Consider the following 19,428-nt stretch of genomic DNA (forward strand, 5'->3'; position numbering starts at 1 on the left):
GAGAAAGGTAGATAATTTCTCACTTGTAAACTAATCAATAATTACAGACCTTCCACTAAGCCCCCCCAAATAAGTGTATACCCAGGAAGCTTTACTGTAGACATTCACTTTAATAAGAATGTTTTCCAGAGAAAATTACCCATACTATAAAAGGAGATTTTCCTTTTCCAGATTTTATATCAAGTGGTTATATATTTAAATTTTTCTCTAATAATTTGTCCCTAATCTTCATGTAAATAATAACCTTACATTATGTTAGAAGAACTTCTACTTGCTGTTTTTACTATATTAAGGAGTTAGAAAAATTAAAAGTTTTTTTGCTGCCATTTCCCATATTTGTTGTTCAGTTAGTACCATAATTTATATCCCTAGATGATATTAACAATGCAGAAGGTATCTGGGAAAATTTTTCTTCCTCAATAAAAATCTTGATTAAATATTTTGAAATCTGTCAAAACTGTAATTACTATCTATGACAAAGGCAAAGCATAACCTGAATTAATTTTGTATTCGTTCTATGGCCCACTAATAACGTAGGTCTGATTTTTCTTCTGAAGCATTAATGCTCTTACACAAGCAGTAGACAAATATGCAGACAAGAAAGTTACTTTTAGGATACAGAAGGAAAAGAATCTTGCCTATCAAGAAAGACAGAAATATTGTAAAGAAAATATACTATTCCCAAGCATTGATAGTAATGTACTCTGTTCATGTAGTCAAGAGGAATAAAGAAAAACGAATCAGGAAATCTTATAAGTGACAATTTGAAAAATTCCATGGTAGCAAAGGTTGAAAAGACTTCCCAGCGTTTAAGAATGTAGAAAATTCAGTAACAGGGAGGGCCATTGTGCCCTTGAACACTGTCTGTTGCCATGGTGTTTGTGACACAGACTTTGAGGACCACAGGGCTGCTATGAACTTTACACAGTGGCCCTGAGGGATTTTCTGCAGCCTGTCTCCAAATGTACCTTTTCTTCATAAAGCATTGTGAATTAACCATTAATGAAAAATTTTAGCTGTATCAATTCAAGGAACCATGGCTTTTGATCAAATTTGCTTTTGTTGCATATGTTGCTTCCTTTTATGCTGTACTTCATTTTGAAGCAGTAATCTCCACTGTCTCTTAAATATTTAGGGGCTTCTATACCATTCTATTCTATGCCCTGAGGTCCCTTTGCCACATTGTATTGAAATTGATTTTTTTTAAGTTTATTTATTTATTTTGAGAGAGGCAGAGACAGTGCACCTGGGGAAGGGGCAGAGAGGGAGAGGGGAAGAGAGAGAATCGCAAGCAGGCTCCACACTGCCATCATGGCTCCCGGTGCAGGGCTCAAACTCACAAAACCACGAGATCATAACCTGAGCTGAAACCAAGAGTTGGACGTTGAACCCACTGAGCCACCCAGGTGCCCCTGAAATTGATTTTTTAAATATGGTCTCTATACCACTGAAGTAAAGTCTATGTTTTCTTTAGTTTGAATCTTCACCAAATATCATGTGCCCAGCACATTGGGAATGCTAAGTAAATATGTGTTGAGTGGATTAATAAAGAAAGAGTAAGATTTTGAATGTTCATAATCAGGAGTATTATTTTGTTAAATGGGTCATTACGAAATGTTACACTTCCAGTAGTAAGGAGAAATTGGAGGAAAGGAAAATAATAGCCTCTTAAACCTAAGGAACTTTAGATCTGAAAAAATGTTTAAAATATCTACCATGTGTCAAGCCTTGTTTAAGGTATTTGGATAAAGATATTAAACTACCCACACATACGCAGCTACACATAGGTAGCTCTAGGGCCCAATTGCCTAGGTCCATCAACAGAGAAAGAAAAGAAAGGACACATGATTACTGGATAGTGTGACGAAAGTGCACACAGGTTACTATGGTAGCATCGATGAGATGACGGTCCCAGATTGAGCCACCCAAGTCCCCTGAAACTAAGGGATTTACTAAGGCATTGTAAACTTTTAAATTTCTTTCCAAAGACACTTGGAAATTGGAAGAGTTGCTGCTGTGACGAGAGTCATATATTTTCATAGAAATGAAAATACATCATGGAAAATGATGTGAACCCGGAAAAGTTGAGAGACTCTCTCAGGCAGAGAGACTAACATTTGCAGAGACTTAGCTATGTGACTTAGCTATGTGTAGTTAGGAAACTACATATAATTAATTATCACTGGCACAGAGCTGAGGTTGCAAACAGAAGAGTGACAGGTGATGCGGCTGATGAGTTAGAAAAGGGTCAAATCATTTTGGCCTTCTAGTAAAGGAATCTGGATGCTATTCGTAAGAAGTGAGGAAGCCATTGGAAGATGTTAGGCACATTTCCACTAGCTAACTTTGCATTCACTCTTTAATGTTGTCCATGTGTTGGAACCAAGACAGAGAGAGACTTGTTAGGGGGCTGTTGCAATAGTCCAGGTACAATAGTCAGGTCCTTATGAAGGATCTGAACGAAGAGGGTGACAGTGGGGATAGAGTGGAGAGGACAAATAGCAGGGCTCTTTAGGCAGTAGGTAGAGTCAATGGAACTATGTGTGAGATGAAAGCCAAGATTCTCCCTCAGGGAGCACATAGGCCTGGTGGAAAAGTAAACAGAAGAGAAAAGAGAAAATTATTCTAAATTTTTGGCTGAATATAATGTGGGAGGAGAGTGACAGGAGAGGAGGCCAAGACTAAATCAAGAAGTTGAGAAGGGGAGGGTGGTTGAGGGGAGTGGCTACATTGGTGAAAGGAGTTAAGTACAGACTTCCAGTTATAAAATAAATAAGTCATGAGGATGTAATGTACGGCATGGGGGAATATAATCAATAATATTATATTAACTTTGCAATGTGACAGATGGTGGTGATCATTTCACGATGTATACAAATGTTGAATCACTATGTTGTACCACCTGAAACTAACTTATATCGATTATATCTCAACACATAAATAAATAGCCTTTCGCAAAGAAAAAAAAAAGGGAGGGAGGGAGGAGGGAAGGATGAACCTTTGTTTCAAAGGTATTAGGAGTCATTTAAGGAATTTTAAAAAAAGAAGTGACTTTTTTTTTCTTTCCCCTCCCCCATGGTCTTCTGTTAAGTTTTTCAGGATCCACATAAGAGTGAAAACATATGGTATCTGTCTTTCTCTGTATGACAACAACAACAATAAAGTTAGGGAGGGAGCCAAATCATAAGAGACTTAAAAACTAAGAATAAACTGAGGGTTGATGGGGGAAGAGGGGTGGGAGGGAGGGGAAAGTGGGTGATGGGCATTGAGGAGGGCACCTGTTGGGATGAGCACTGCGTGTTGTATGGAAACCAATTTGACAATAAATTTCATTAAAAAAGAAAAAAGAAAAAAAAGTGACATGATTTTGAACAAAGAAGTGATTGTCAGTACTATAAAGAGCACATTGCCTCAAGGAGAGACTGAAGTTAGAGAAGCCAAATTGGTGATAAAAATCTAGGCCAGAGATGTAAAAACCTAAATGAAAACTGGGGATAGAAAGAGAGGGATAAATACAATTGACTTTTGGGTGACTTAATAGCTTACACTTGGTGTTTAACTGGCTCTTGATAAGGAAGGAGTGAAGCGTGCAAGATGACGGTAGAGGTTTGGTCGGATGGTAGGAAATGATGCTATTAACAGGGATAAAAGATACAGGAGAAAAAACGAAGTTGAGGAGAAAGTAATGAGACAAGTTTTAGACACGGTGAGTTTGAAGAGACTGGGAAATAACCAAGGACATGGTTTGACAGTCGCTCAGAATATGAGGCTGGAGCTGAGGAGTCGTCTTGCTGTTGAAGATCATCATAGAGTTGGTAGCCGAAACAGTGGAATAGGTGAGAGGATTTAGGGAGAGTAGTCACACGTAGCTCTTCAAGCACTGACATGTGGGTACCCAACTCTGCACACAGCCCTCCCTCCCCTTCCGGTGGGTGCACAAGTAGGCATAAGCTACTCTGCCCTAAACCTTGACCCCAGGAGACCATGTAAAAAGGTACTGAGAGAGATCAAATGAAGGAATATGGAAGAAATCAGTATCCAAGGAATTGCTACAACAAAAAGATCCAACCTGAAAGACTGTGGAGAGAAATTGTTAGAGAGGTAGGAGGGATTCAGGAGAGGTGAACAACTGGAAGGGGCAACTTTTAGAAACTGTCTGTGGTACATGAGTGGGCCAAGAGGTTAAGAGAAGAATTACATAGGCAGTGTGACCTTAGCCTTAGCTAATGTTCGTTGATTTGAATACTCTAGTTGGATGGAATGAGGGCATAAAGTAGGAGAACATGAGTACACTATAGAAGAATACAACTATAGTTTGAATTATTTTTCAGTATTTACATGGCTTTTCTTTATCTGGTGATACAGGTGCTCCTTCTAACTTTTCTGTCTATTCCTCATGTGGATTAGCCCTTTTGTTACTGGAAAACTTTAATGTCTGGAAATTGGCACTGAGTTTTCATCTTAGTTAGAAGGAAGAGGTCTCCAGACCACATTACCAGTAGAACCCAGATTAGAGGGGTATTCTAGGACTCCCTAGGGTAACCACACACATTGGCCTGCTTAAGATAATCCCTAAAATAGTCCCTGTTTACATTTGTTGCCCATTATTATTAACGATATCTCTTTTTAGTCTTAAAAGTGTGTCAGGGTGGACAATAAATTGATGTGCCCACCCTACTTCAAGCTTTGTTAAAACTCTAGTGCAACAGCGTATCTGAAAGCTTTTTAAAAAATAAAAACTACAAAGGTAGACTTTAGGAAATACTCATCTGTTTTTGAAGGAAAGAAAAAACTTTCTCAGTTTTTCTAAGAAAGAAACTCTAAAAGAAAGTATGGCTTAATTTGACAAGTAAAAGGAAAATATTCAAGATGTCAAAAAAAAATCCATAACAAGTTAAAAAAAGAAAAGCAAGCATAAGCTAGAAAAATATCTGCAGCGTGTATTAAATGCAGTTAATTTGCCTTTTTTACAAATGAGGAACTTCAGTAACTCAGTACTTATGAAGCTGTTATTGTTTTGATACAGAAAACCAAGAGAAAGAAATAGGTATATTAATTGTTCTAGGATATATTTCTTCCCCCCAACCCCCTCCCCTGAGCCTTTGTGACCTACTTATGGTTGTCCTATTTTGCAAGATACAAAAGAGCAATGTAATTTCCTCTGTGGCTATTGTGAGCAACCTTAATCTTGTTCTTGTATTATATTGTGGCCTAATTCAAATAAAAAACATGGAAACTAAGTCATGTATTTCTAATTCTAAAGTTACACTTCCTCTGAAGGTAATGGTTAAGAGCAAGTTAGTGTAACATGTTCCATGGGAAATCTCCAATTATTTTAGAGAGCCTTTGTATATTTACATTATTAGGAAGTGTTAATTTAAATATTATATTAAATTATAAGCCAACCCTAATAGAGCCATAGCTAAAATATGTTAGGGTTAAATTATGCAAACTCTTTGAAATAATGGTCAGTGGCTTAGTCTTGCTTAGGTCGACTGTTGCAAGCTTTCAGTGTCAGTGACCTAATTGGTTATATAATTTACAACCAACATTAATTTTTTTTAAATCAAATTGAGTATTGTCGGTTACAATAGATGTTTTACTTTCTTTTGTATTCAGTTTGTTTAAACTAAAACATAAAAATTTACCCATTTCTCCCACCCCTACCCCCTGCCTCTAGCAACAGCCAGTGTATTTTCTGTACCTATGAGCTTGATTTTTTTTAGTATATATATGTTAAATGTATTTTATTTACATATTATAAATATACACATACATATTTTTTAGATTCCATATGTAAGAGATCATACAGGATTTGTCTTTCTTTGACTTAAGCTTCTTCTGCATCTGTTGAGATGATCATCTTTATATCTTTATATCTTTATATCTTTCTTTTGGCATCTTTGTCTGGCTTTGGTATCAGGGTAGGTGGCCTCATACAGTGAGTTTGAAAGAGGTCCCCTCTGTATTTTGGAAGAGTTTGAGAAAGATTGGTATTAATTCTTCTTTGAATGTTTGGTGGAATTCACTAGTGAAGCAGTCTGGTCTGGACTTTCATTTGTTGAGGGTTTTTGGGTTTTTTTTGGTTTGTTTTTTTTTTTTTGCTTTTTTGTTTTTTTTATGGGTTCAGTTTCCTTACTAGTAAACATGTTTGATATAACTACAGCCATTTCTGCTTTCTTTTGGTTTTCGTTTGCATGGAATATCTTTTCTCATTTCTTCACCTTCAGTCTGTATGTGTCTTTATGTCTAAAATGAATCTCTTCTAGGCAACATATAGAAGGGTCTTGGTATTTTATCTATTTAGCCACTCTGTGTCTTTCAATTGGAGAAATTAGTCCATTTACATTCAAAGTAATTATTAATAGGTATGTGTTTATTGCCATTTTGTTAATTATTTTCTGGCTATTTCTATAGTTTTTCTCTGTTTCTTTTTCTCTTACACTCTTCTTTAGTGGTTTGATGGCTTTCTTTAGTGTTATTCTTATATTCTTTTCCGTTTTTTTTTTTTTTGTTGTTGTTATTTCTTTCTAGTTACCGTGAGGCTTATATATATCTACAACAGTCTATTTTACGTTGATAAAAACTTAGTTTAATCCCATTATAAAGCTCAACATTCTTGCTCTTCCCCCTCATGTTTTGTTTTTGCTGTCACATCTTACATTTTTTATCTTATATGTCAATTAATTATTATAATCAAAGATGTTTTTACTACCTTGCCTATTAACCTTCATACTATCTTTGTAAGTGATGAATCCTCTATCTTTATTATATATTTACCTTTCTGGTGAAATTATTTTCATGTGTGTCCTCATTACTAATTAACACCTTTTCTATTCGGCTTAAACTCCGTTTAATATTTCTTGTAAGGCTCGGTTAGTGGTGATGACTCATTTAGCATTTGCTTGTCTGGAATACTCTGTTTTTCACTTCTGAATGATAACTTGCTAGGTAAAGTATTCTTGGTTGGCAAGGTTTTTTTTCAGTCCTTTGAATACCTTGTGCCATTCCCTCTGGCATGCAATGTCACTGCTGAAAAATCTGCTCATTGCTTTATGGGTGTTCCCTTCTATGTAACAAGTTGTTTTTCTACGGTTGCCTTTAATATACTCTCCTTGTCTTTAACTTTTGACATTTTGGGAGCACCTGGGTGGCTTGGTTGTGTAAGTGTCCAACTCACAATTTTGGCTCAGGTCATGATCTCACAGCTCATGCGTTCAAGCCCCACATCAGGCTTTCTGCTGACAGAATGGGAATAAAATTCCAAGACCTTTATATATGCTTTCTCCCTCTTTCTCTGGTCCTTCTTCTCTCTTTCTCTCTCTCTCAAGATAAATAAATAAACTTTAAAAAATGACATTTTAATTATAATGTGTCATGGTGTGGGTCTCTCAACTCCTCTTCTTCAGAACTTGCTGGGATTCTTGGGTCTGGATGTTTGTTTCCTTCCCCATGTTAGAGAAGTTTTCAGTTATTATTTTTTTAAGTAAGATTTCTGCCTCTTTAACTTCTCTTTCCCGGGGCCCTATAGTTCAAATGTTTGTTTGATGTTGTCCCTTAAGTCTCTTAAACTATATTCACTTTTAAAAAAATTCTTTTTTCTTTTTCATGCTTTAATGGGGTTTGTTCCACTGCCTTGTCTTTGAGTTGACTGATCCTATCTTCTAATTCATCTGTTCTGCTGTTGAACTTAATTAGCTCGGTTACTATATTCTTCAACATTGTGACTTCTATCTGATACTTTTTATATTTCTCATCTCTTTGTTGAAGTCCTCACTGTGTTCATCCATCCTTTTCAGTTTTGGGGGGTGGTTTTCCTTATGACCATTACTTTGAAATTTTATTGGGTAAATTATTTATCTCCATTTTATTAAGATTTTTTCCCGAGGTTTTATCTTGTCCTTTCATTGGAACATATCCTTTGTTCTGTTTTTCATCTTGCTTAACTCTATTGGTTTTATACAATATATGAAATAACTACCTCTCCCAGTCTTAAAAGAGTGGCCTCATGTAGGAGATGAACCTTATCATTCAATGCTGCCTCAGCTCTTGATTGTCTCTTAAATCTATATGCTTGTTCGAGCTGCCCATTATATTTTTAATAGTTCCCAGTACCTGAAGATGTGCCAAGACCTCTTGTCCCATAGGGGAGGATCTCAGCACTTGGACTCAGGCTGACTGGAAGCCACACCCTCAAGCATTAGCTTTTAAATGTATGCAAATATATACAGTCCTGTGTACCATAACTATAGCCCCTCTGACCATGAGAACCAGGTGATCTAGAGGTGTCCACTGGATGACAGCCATAGAGATTGGGGCTACAAACAAGTGTCCAAGCCCTTTTCTAAGTGACACTGGGGAATTGGAGCAAGGCCAAGAAAGAGAAAGCCAAGATGGCATCTATAGCCTACATTCCTTGAGAGTGCTCCATGGGCTTCTAAATGTGTGCCAAACTGAAGCTTGTTCCTCAGGCTGAAGCTCCAGGACAAGCAAAGAGGCCTCCTTCACAGAAGATTGAAGAGTATGCCTCAGTCTGCTGTCTTGCAGTGTCCTGGGCTGGTAGCCTGCCAAGCACCATCTTTATGATAGCCACAGTCTCATGGGACCCAGAAATGCAAGCCCCCCCCCAAGATACCAGAGCCAAATATTAAGGAGTGTCCCTGGGTGACAGCTGCATTAACCAGGGCACCAGACACAAAAACTAGGGCACCAGATGTGTGTAAAGCTCCCTTACAGGAGACACTGGTGCTTTGGAGCATGATAAAGTGTGAGTACAAAGATAGCACCTGCCCTCCAAGGTCTCTAGACAGGATTACAGCCACCCCTAGGATGCATGTTTTATTAGAATACTGCCCCCTCAGGCCTCAGTCATGATGATTAGCTAATAGTCCTCCTTCCTAGAATAACTGAGCTCCTGGATTTGTTGCCTATTGCTATGCCCTAGGGGTGGTAGCTTTTTAAGACCTCTCTGTCCTTTGGTTACAGTCCTGTGGGACTCACTGTATAAGCCCCACTGGCCACCAGAGCCATGTGATGTAGAGGTATCTTCTGACAGAAGTCACAAAAATCAGGGGCCACATAGGGGTATGAGCTTCTTTCTGGGTGATGCCAATTATCAGTTGTATGGGACCAGGAATGCAAACTCCCTGGCCTCCAGAGCCAGGTGATCAAGAGGTGACTCCCAGGTCATAGTCACAAAAATTGAGGCACCAGATCCATGTAAAAGCTCTCTTCCAGGAGATACTGGTGTTCTGGAATATGGGAGAGGGAGAGCATGAAGATGGCCTGTGCCAGTCTTCATCCCCAGAGAGTATTCCAGCAGGCTTCTACATGTGTGTATTAAGTTAGATGCCTGTACCTCAGGCCAGTTCTTTAATATAAGCAGGTGAGCCTCCTTCACTTTAAGTCTGGGCACAGTCAGCTGCCTCTGAGCTGGGCCCCGGGGCAGGGGAGTCTGAGTGCACAATCCTCTAAGAGCAGTTTCTCAGAATCACTAGAGTCTTGTGGGTCTCAGGATGTAAGCCCTGTTGGCTTTCAAAGTTAGATGTTTTGGGGGGCTCATCTCTCAAGTATATGTCTTAAAAGTTGGGATGCTCAGTGTGGGGTTTGGACCCTTCGTTCCTCAGGGTGAAGCTCCACATTTTGAGATCCCTCCCAGTTACAGGATGCTGCACTGGGGGTGAGGTTTATGGTGAGACTGTGTCCCAGCCTCTCCTCCCTGCTTTGATGGTTTTCTTCTCATTTGCCCAGTGTGTAATCATCAGGCAGCTAGCCTTTAGATTTTTCTAAAAGGAAAGTATTTCATCTGATGCTGTACAATCTGTGTGTCCACGGGGGGAGGTGAGTTCGGGATCTTCCTACACTGCCATCTTGAATTGTCACCCTAGATGTTTTACTTAGCACAAAGAGGTATTTATTGTTAACTTTATTATTTCACCTTGATTATGCAAAACACAATTAACCTCTAGTTCTTTTCTCTCTAGCACATGATAGTGATGGAAGACATGCTGAAAGACTTTCTTCTTGGAGAACACCTATTATTGGTTGGCAATCAGGTGAGTTATGGCTGGAACTCAGGTACTAATGAATAAATGATAGTAACAGTTTAAAAGCAGTAAGTCTCTTCTTGTTGGAATATGTTTTTAGAAGTGATTCTTCTTTTTCCTACCAAAATGACTGATTTAATTAAAGAGGGCCTCTACCTTCTAAGTTTTAGAATTATCTCTGGGCTTAAATCCCCATTCAATCACCCATCAAGTTCTGTCCCTTCTACCTCCTAAGTATCTACTCTTCTTTCCTATATCTGTCACCCTAGCCCAGCTCGCCGTCACCTGTCACCTGGTCTACAGCAGTACTTTGCTAACATAGCTCCACGTCAACCTTACTCTCCCTCCGATCTACTCGCTCTGCAGCCAGGTTGATACTTGTCAAATTAAAATCTGACCAAGTCTCCCTTTTTCGCTTAAATTGGCTTTCCATTTCTTAGGTATAGTCTTCAGTATGGCTTGCAGTGTCCTGCAGGATCTGGCCTCTGCCCACCTTTCTAGTCCCAAGCCTTGGCTCCTTCCTTTCTCTCACTCGGTGTTAACTTGAGCCACTCTGAACTTGCTTCAGTTTCTTATCTCCGCCCTGGTCCTTGCTGCCTGCCCTTCTGTCTACAAGGAGCACTCCCAGTCCTCTTCCTCCATCCCTTTCCCCTAACTCCTGAGAGGTCTCCCCTTGTCCCTAGCTGAATTCAATTTATCCTCCTTCTACACCCTTCTATGTTTCTGTCCTCACACTAATCATGTTACTGTGTCTATGTGTAGAATGACTGTCTTTCCCACTTGTCTATATGATCTTTAAGGGCAGGGACCATGGTTTTCTTGCTTCTCTCTGTATCCTTGGTTACTAGAACAGTGTCTGCTACATTGTAGATATTCACCATGTGTTTATGGAGGGACAGGATGGATATTTTCTGTTTAGAAGGTTCTGATGTTCCCCAGTTGAATTGTCAGATTCACGGTGAACAGCACCTTTGGTTTTTTTAAATGGGTCTTAAATTAATGATAAACTTTCAGAAGGAGTTTAGTCTTTATTTTTCCTTTTTTTTTTTTTTAGCTTATAAAAACAACACATGTTCTTCATATATTTAGTCCGTCAAACATAATTTTAAAGTGTTGGGTTTTTTAAGTTTTTATTTATTTATTTTGAGAGAGAGAGAGAGAGAGAGAGAGAACATACGTAAGTGAGGGCAGGGCAGAGAGAAAATCCCAAGCAGTACAGAGGCAGATGTGGGACTGGATCCCACAAACCGTGAGGTCATGACCTGAGGTGAAATTAAGAGTTGACAGTTAACCGACTAAGACACCCAGGTGCCCCAAAGTGTTGATTTTTTGTTTTTGTTTTTGTTTTTACTAAATGTGGACCAATCGAATGGCTTACTGATCAAGTACATAGATTTAGAAGTTAACTGGTTCAAGCTGCAATAGCAACCCTGTCACAGATGGCTGTGACTGTGGGAAAATTGCTTATTCTTACCAAGGCCCAATGCCCTGATATCTAACCTGGAAGTAAAAACAGTATGCACTCAAGTAAGAACCACAGGAGGTAATTCGTGGAAAGTACCTCATGCAGTGCCTGCCTCATAGTAGGTGCTCAGTTAAAATTAAATCTCTTTATCACTGTGCTGTTAAAAAGGACTTTAATATTTTCTTGTTTCATTTTTTTCTAAATAAGAATTACAAGAAGCGTGATAAATTATTCAGGTTTTTTTTTCACTGTTTAAAAAGTCCTGCCTACCTTTATGTATTGAAAAATCATTTTCCTCCCCAAGTAAGGATGGAAAGCAATTATCCAGTATTCAGTCCTTGATTTCAAATTTTTCATCTGTCTCTGAAAAATGGTGACTCTCTGAAAATTTCTGACTATCTAGCCCAGAGTATTTCACAAACATTTTATAAGTGGTTAAACCTTGGTGCACTCAGTGTGTCCTTTTTGGGACTTCTGCCATCACCTGGATGACTCTAGACAGAGACTCTGCTGGCATCTGAGCAGCAGCAGGCCAGACCAACAATCTACAGAACTGGGACTTGGGGAATAATTTTGCTGAGAAGCAGCTTTTCAAAAGGAAGGTCCCTAGAGGTCAAGCTGTGAATTCAAGCAGCACGGAAATATCCTAAGTTATACTGATGCCCTAAGGGTTTAGTGGGTGGGATGGAGAAGTGTCTTGCCAAAGGCACAGTTGACAGTTGAGCAGCTAAGAGAGTCAGGGTTTCAGAAGAGTTGTCTAGGTTGAAAGGTTAAAGTTAGAACCTAGCCAGTAACCAGAAAGACAGGAATCACACTCTAATCTGTGAGAGGGGAGGGGGGCTGAGGAGAGCTATGCAGGATGAGGGTGAGGTGGAACAGAGGTTTGCTTTTACTTTGTGGTAAGTGGAAAAGAGGCAGTGTGCTTTGAAATGATGCTAGAGTCATGTTGGTGGGAAATCCGGTAGACTATCTCTAGTTGATTTCCGGTCCCAAAGAAGAGAACAGGACAGTAGGACACAGGGCCAGGCAGTGGGGTGGAGGCAAGAGCAGCTACAGCTCTGTAGGCATGTGCCTGGCATCACGAATGTCTCTCCATCACTGCTGTCACAAACTGTGCCTGTCATCAGCGGGTCTTGCCTTCTTTCATCCTTGTTCTGCACCCACTTGGGAGAAAGAAAAATTGACCAAGGGAGATTGTATTCAGTGCTAAATTTGGTATGTTTAACTGGCCTTTTTCATATCAGAAGGGCTTTTTTGTTCATTCATTATATACCTTTAAGACCATCAGTCTCATATAATAAGACTCTTAAATACAGAGAACAAACTGAGGGTGGAAGGGGAGGCGGGGGAGGGGGGAATGGGTGATGGGCATTGAGGAGGGCACTTGTTGGGATGATACAACAACAACTGGGTGTTGTATGTAAGTGATGAACCACCGGAATCTACCCCCGAAACCAAGAACACACTTTACACACTGTATGTTAGCCAATTTGACAACAAATTATATTAATAATAATAACATTACCAATGTTGAAGGAACTTTCAGATTTCCCAAGTCAGTTCTGCTTCTGTGTCCATTAAATTATCTAGTGAACAAGACTAACTCTCTTAGTCTGTTGTTTGAAATCCTCCTGTCATTTGTCCATTATCTGTTCCTACCCTGCTTGCAGCCTACTGTCTCATTCCTCCCCCTCAAACTCTTGTCCTCAGATAAATATAACAGCTTTCCAAACATACCTTTGTATCAGTGTCATATTCCAACCTTTGATCTTATCAGCCTGCTCTCTTATTTCCCCCATCTTTGCCTTTTGAAATCCTTCCAACCCCAGAGTGGCAATGTGCTATCATAGAAGAGCGAAAGCTGGGAATCCAAAGACCTACCTTCTTGTCCAGACTTTACAATTCTCTAGGTGATATTAGGTAGATTGCTATTACTCCTTAATGGGCTTTGTCTTTTTTCTTCTCTCTCTCTTTTTTCCCCTTATCTGTTAAATGATAGGATTGAAATGGGTATTTTCTTTTTTTTTTTTTTTAAGTTTATTCATTTATTTTGAAAAAGACAGGGAGAGAGAGTGAGAGAGGAAGGGGCAGAGAGAGAGGGAGAGAGTGAATCCCAAGCCAGCTCCATGCTGTCAGCACAGAGCCCAATGAGGGACTCAATCCCGTGAACCATGAGATCATGACCTGAGTCAAAATCAAGAGTCAGACGCTTAACCAACTGAGCCACGCAGACGCCCCTGGAATGGGTATTTTCTAAGGTCCTTCTGGCTATAATATTCTATAATATGTTTCTTTAATAAAGTCTTCCTGAACACAGGCCTGAAGCTTTGGCCCTATTCCTTGAACTGTTACAGCAGGTCAGTTATTGATTTCTTTTGGCTTCTCTTAGACTTATGCCTCTACCTGCCATCTCTCTACTAAACCGAGAGAGAGTCCCTTGAGAAAAGCCTTAATTATTTTTGCCTTGCATACATAGATAGTCAACAAATATTTACTGAGTAAATTGCTGGATTGTAGAAGACTACTAAGAATAAATTCCCAATGAGTAGTCAAAATGATTTAGAAGTAGTATGAATTTAAAATTCAGGTTAACTCGGATTATTTTCAGGAGAGTCTAAGACAGATGGACTGAATTCCTTATTCTGTAAATTTGTAACTATCAACGAAGGAAACAAATTAGGTAGAATCTAGGGAGTGCCTACTTAAGAGAGTAAATAGTTAAGTGGCCCGTTCAACTGGATATGTTTATATATACTGACAGGATCAGAGACTGGCAGCATTATCACTAGAACAGAATAATGGAATAGTAATCATTTTTAAATTTCAAATAATAATTAAATGGTGATTAATATTTAGCTAATTAAGTGACATATAACATTGTGCCTGCTTACATTCACCAGGCCAAGGAGTAGAGATTGAACCAAAGTGGCTAGTTAAAATTTAAACAGAACTTTTTAAATACTTTAGCTAATTTTAGTTCCTCTCACACTTGTTTTCAACCATTGGTGTTAAGATCTGAGCAAGATTCTACAGTTTGACTCTTTTTCTCTCCCAGCCTTATTGAGATACAGTTGACAAAATCGTAATATATTTAAAGGGTACAATGTGATGATTTGATATACATATACATTTTGACAAGATTCCTCCCATCTAGTTGATTAAACATTCTACTGCCTCACATGTTTTCTTTTGTCATACGAACATTTAGATTCTACTCTCTTAGCAAATTCTATTATGTAATACAGCGTTATCAACTACAGCCACCACGTTATACATTAGATCTTCAGAGCCTGGTCATCTTATAGGTGAAATTTTGTACCCTTTTCCCAACCTGTCCCTATTACCCCACCCCCAGCCACTTTTCCACTCTGAGTCTGGCTTTTTCTTTATCTTTTTCTTTTGTAGATTCCTCATATAAATGATACCACGCAATATTTGTCTCTCTTTCTCTCTCTGGCTTATTTCACTTAACATAATGCCCTCCAAGTTCATTACAGTTAGACTGTTGACTGCTTCCATTTAGTATGTACAAGGGAGTGTAAGGTCACCTACACGATTTGTTGGCAAATAAATGCAGAGCAAGTACGACGCAGAGATGTGTTTTGCCAAGGATGGAGTTGTGTGTTCTCTTTCCCTGTGCTTTCCTCAGAATTCTGAGCATCTAGGACGTTTCTTTTTCATGAACGTACTTTTGCAGTCATACTAACGCAGGCCCTTCATCAATGGCTTCGAAAATGCCTTGCTTCATTTATCAGTGGTATTTCAGCACCTCTGAATATTTTATGCACCTTCTCATCTTCACCTTTATTTCTATCTTGTAAAACAAAATAATAAATAAAGGAAAAAGGAGAGTGAAGGCATAGCTGGTAGGTTGAGGACTACTGACAGTAGTGGTATCATTGTTTTTATTAGTGTTTTTTTCCTAAATGCAAAGTGACAAGTGGGAAAATGCCTATTTTAATTACATGATTTATTCTGAAACTAAGTAAACTATTTGTAGCAATTGATCAGGCTCCTTTCTTTCTCCCTCTCTTTTTTTTAAATGTTTATTTTTATTTTTGAGAGAGAGAGAGAGAATGAATCCCAAGCAGGCTCCAGGCTCTGAGGCACAACCCAACACGGGGCTCAAACTCACAAACCAGAAGATCATGACTTCAGCCAACGTCAAGACACTTAACCGACTGAGCCACCCAGGCACCCCTTTCTTTCTCCTTCTAAGACATTACATGATGACTACTCCAAAAAAAAAAAAAAAAAAAGAAATCAGAAGTGAAGCTTTGAGGATTAAGTATTGGCAGAGAAACCAGCAGTGGGCTGGCAATAAAGTGTGATGAATGCTCTTAATACAAACTATCTATAGATACATTCAGTCTACCCAGCCTTCTGTTTGCAAACTAGAATCTGGCTGAAGTCCATGAAAGAAACTTTTAAATAGTTGAAGTTGTAAATTTGGAGATGCCTTGAAAGATTTCTCTGTCACCAGTAGCAGCTTTTACAGTGAGGAAGTTAAGGAGTAAATGTTGATTTTGAGATATCTCACAGTTTATTGTCTTTATAAGCCCAAATCCACCTTTTCTTTCCATATAATACTATATTTTCTAAGAAATCTGATATTAGACAAGATTTTATAACTGTTGGAAAGCTGAAAACAGTTCCATAAATGTCACTTATCGTAGCAAAATTAAGTAACCCACATCTTATTTTGATGAAGTGAATTGATTTTTGTTACCCTTTCGATTTTCTATGTAGGATTTTATGGCTCAGTGCAGCAACTTTCCAATAAGAGAAGCAGAATGGCTGCCTGTTAGCCAAAAGGGACAGGTGCCTGAAATGACACTAATCTGATGGTCCCTTAGTACATAATGCTGCAGAGTGTAGAACCACTTTAGTATGCCGCCACATGTATTATTTTCTACTTACTTTAATTATAACATTACATGTGCCTTTCGTGCAATTAGGAGTTTTCATGCAGGCTTTTTCTTTTTTTTTTTTTTTTTTTTTATCCTAGTATGACTTTCTATTTAAGCTTGACTGAGAGGGAAAAAAAGAAATGCCTATTTATTTTTGAGTCAGTGATGCTTCTTCTGTCCCAACTCTACTGGAGAATAAGCTTCTTTTCTTCCCAGATTTTCTTTTCTCTTGATTTATAGAGCTATATTCTATTTGATATGCAAAATATTGATTGTGGGTGTTTGGCATTATAGAATCAACCTATAGGTGCGTAGTTTTTATTGTTTTTTAAAAACTCCCTAAGAATAAACTTACGTTTTTGTGTAAGACCCCTTGAGTTTTGAGAGACAGTTGCATTTTATCAGATACTAGAAGGAAGAAATATTTCAGCAATATGGTGTTCCAAAGTGTTCAGCTATCCCTACCTAAGAGTGTTTTTCTAATATGCAGTATTTTAAGAGATGAAAATGTAATCACCTATATATAATGTGAGATAAAATTGCAAAGCAAATCATCAAATTTTGATTTATGTTTAATGAAACATAATAATTTGTAGTCACTTCTAAATGAATATAATCCAGTAATTTGCCAGATCTTTCTTTTTTCTTTTCTTTTCTTTCTTTCTTTCTTTCTTTCTTTCTTTCTTTCTTTCTTTCTTTCTTTTTCTTTCTTTCTTTCTTTTTCTTTCTCTTTCTTTCTTTCCTTCCTCCCTCCCTCCCTTTCTTTTCTCTTTTCTTTCTTTCTTCCTTCCTTCCTTCCTTCCTTCCTTCCTCCCTCCCTCCCTCCCTCCCTCCCTCCCTCCTTTTCTTTTATTTTCTTTCTTTCTTTCTTTCTTTCTTTCTTTCTTTCTTTCTTTCTTTCTTCATTTTAAACTAGCTTTTTGTATCATTTTACCAATAATAGTGGTCTGGTGAAAATTTTATACTTAGGCTCTCCTTGTATTCCACAGCCCATACTTTTGCCCTTATCAAAATTCTGTTGGTGTTATGTCTTCCTTATCAAATCAAAAGTCAGCTCTGGCTGATTTTTCACATAGGATGTCTTCTCTATCCCTGACTTTCATGTGCTTCATGTTTTTACAGTACTGATTCTTTAGATATTCTTTTCACTTCCTTGGCAATTTCTGATCTATCAGCAGTGAGATAAATCTTAGAAAGTATCTCTTAATTTTATTTTCCTGGTAAAAGTTGTAAGTGGCTCTTCCTTGCTTATCAGATAAAGTCTCCGAGGGAGACACTTAAAACGATCTGTAACCTGGCTCTAAACTCCTTGTATAATTTTAATTCTTACAGATTTGAGTTTCTTAGCCTCCCTGAGTAAACCAGGCCCTTTTGCTCCCCCAGCCATTTTTCATATTGTTGGCTTCACACAGCACTTCTCTCATCTTTGCTGATGAAAATCCTGCCAGTTTTCAAAGCCCAAATATTTCTTCTTCAGCAAAACCTTTCCTAGTCTTTCCCAAGTAGAAATAATCTTGGGGTGCCTGCCTGGCTCAGTAAGTAGAGCATGCAACTCTAGTGTTGGGGTTGTGTGATCAAGCCCCACATTAGGTATACTGATTACTTAAAAATAAAATCTTTAAAAAATAATAATAATCTTTTTTCTGAAATTTTATAGTATTTTTCACTATTTTGATACTTTTTTTAAGTTGTGATATGTATTTGATTTTATCTACAACTGTAGATTTCATCTACAACTACAAGTTTCTTATGAGTATAAGGGTTAAAAATGGTAATATTTGTACATTTTACAATTTCCAATATCCTTTTTTTAAAACCATTTCATTTAGTTCTACACCAGCCTTTTGAGGTAAATGTTTTTAGGTTCACATTTTACAAATAAGCCTTCTAAAACTCAAAAAAGTTAAAATATTTGCTCAAGATCACATAGCTAGTTAGTGGCAGAGTTAGGGCTCCGACCTCAAAGTTCACACTTATTTTTCACCATACCACAGGAATGCTTACCCTAGGAATAATAATGGTAACAGCAACAAGAATAATAATATGTAATTGCTAACTTTGGTTGAGTGCCACAGGCTAAGGAGTATGCTTTACATACAGAGTACAGGGCGTTTTGTAATTTTCTATAAAAAGCAGAGTATGTAACGAACCCTTTTACTGGTTACTTAGCTTTAACAATTAATAGCATTTTATCTAACTTGTTTTATCTATTCCCCCAACGCTTTTTTATGTTGTCTTTTCATGCATTATTCTTTTACATAATGCGTTTTTCTCATAGCCATCCCAGTATTTATTTCTAATATAACCACAATTCTGTACACCTAACAAATTAATAATAATCCCTGAATATATTCTGATACCCTTTTTTCATTTTTCCATAGCTATCTCCAGACAGTCATTTTACACTTGGTTTATTCCAATCAGCATTTAAACAAAGGCTGGAAATTATATTTAGTTGACATCCCTCCTAAGTCTCTTTGAAAAAGGAACGCAATACTCTCCTGTCCTCTTTACCCTGAGCAGGCTAACGAATTTTCACGAATGTAAACATTTTATTCAGAACTACACCAGTGTTGATGAACGTCTGAGGAAATACTGTCTAGAATAAATTTTGTTAAGCCAATTTAAGTCCCTCATTAATTTGTACAACAGTGACCTCAAACCATATCCATTTTTTTCCAGGCTAGAAATAACTGCTTTCTTTTCTTGATTTTCATAGCCTTTGACTTTGAGATATTTATACATTATGAAAACCAGTAAGCGTATCTTTAGTGCCAACTAAGCAGAACTCTATGCATGTTGTTACTACATAACCGTATATAATCCTTTGTATCTTACTCCACCCGTTAATCATAGGCTTCTTGTGATCATGGACTTAGTTTTTCTCCTGATAAAGTCATGTTTGTTGAATTATTTAATATTGAGATGCTGTGAATATTTTATTGCCAAAATTAAAGAATGTGTCAATTTTGCTAATTAATAATTTGAACTGAGCCCTAGCAGATTG

At 37.9% G+C, this 19,428-nt stretch overlaps 1 protein-coding gene across 2 annotated transcripts in view; it reads left to right on the forward strand.

Moving 5' to 3' along the window:
- Positions 1-19,428, forward strand: part of VWA8 (von Willebrand factor A domain containing 8) — a 369,166-nt gene that overhangs the window by 161,708 nt on the left and 188,030 nt on the right. For both annotated transcript variants that reach the window (XM_040448547.1, XM_040448546.1), the window contains exon 20: positions 9,984-10,055. In XM_040448547.1, the coding sequence (XP_040304481.1) occupies positions 9,984-10,055 (72 nt within the window). The remainder of the gene's footprint in view (positions 1-9,983; positions 10,056-19,428) is intronic.

This window comes from Herpailurus yagouaroundi, unplaced genomic scaffold (assembly GCF_014898765.1).
Source record: "Herpailurus yagouaroundi ecotype Mexico unplaced genomic scaffold, PumYag 197, whole genome shotgun sequence".
Classification (NCBI taxonomy): Eukaryota; Metazoa; Chordata; class Mammalia; order Carnivora; family Felidae; genus Herpailurus; species Herpailurus yagouaroundi.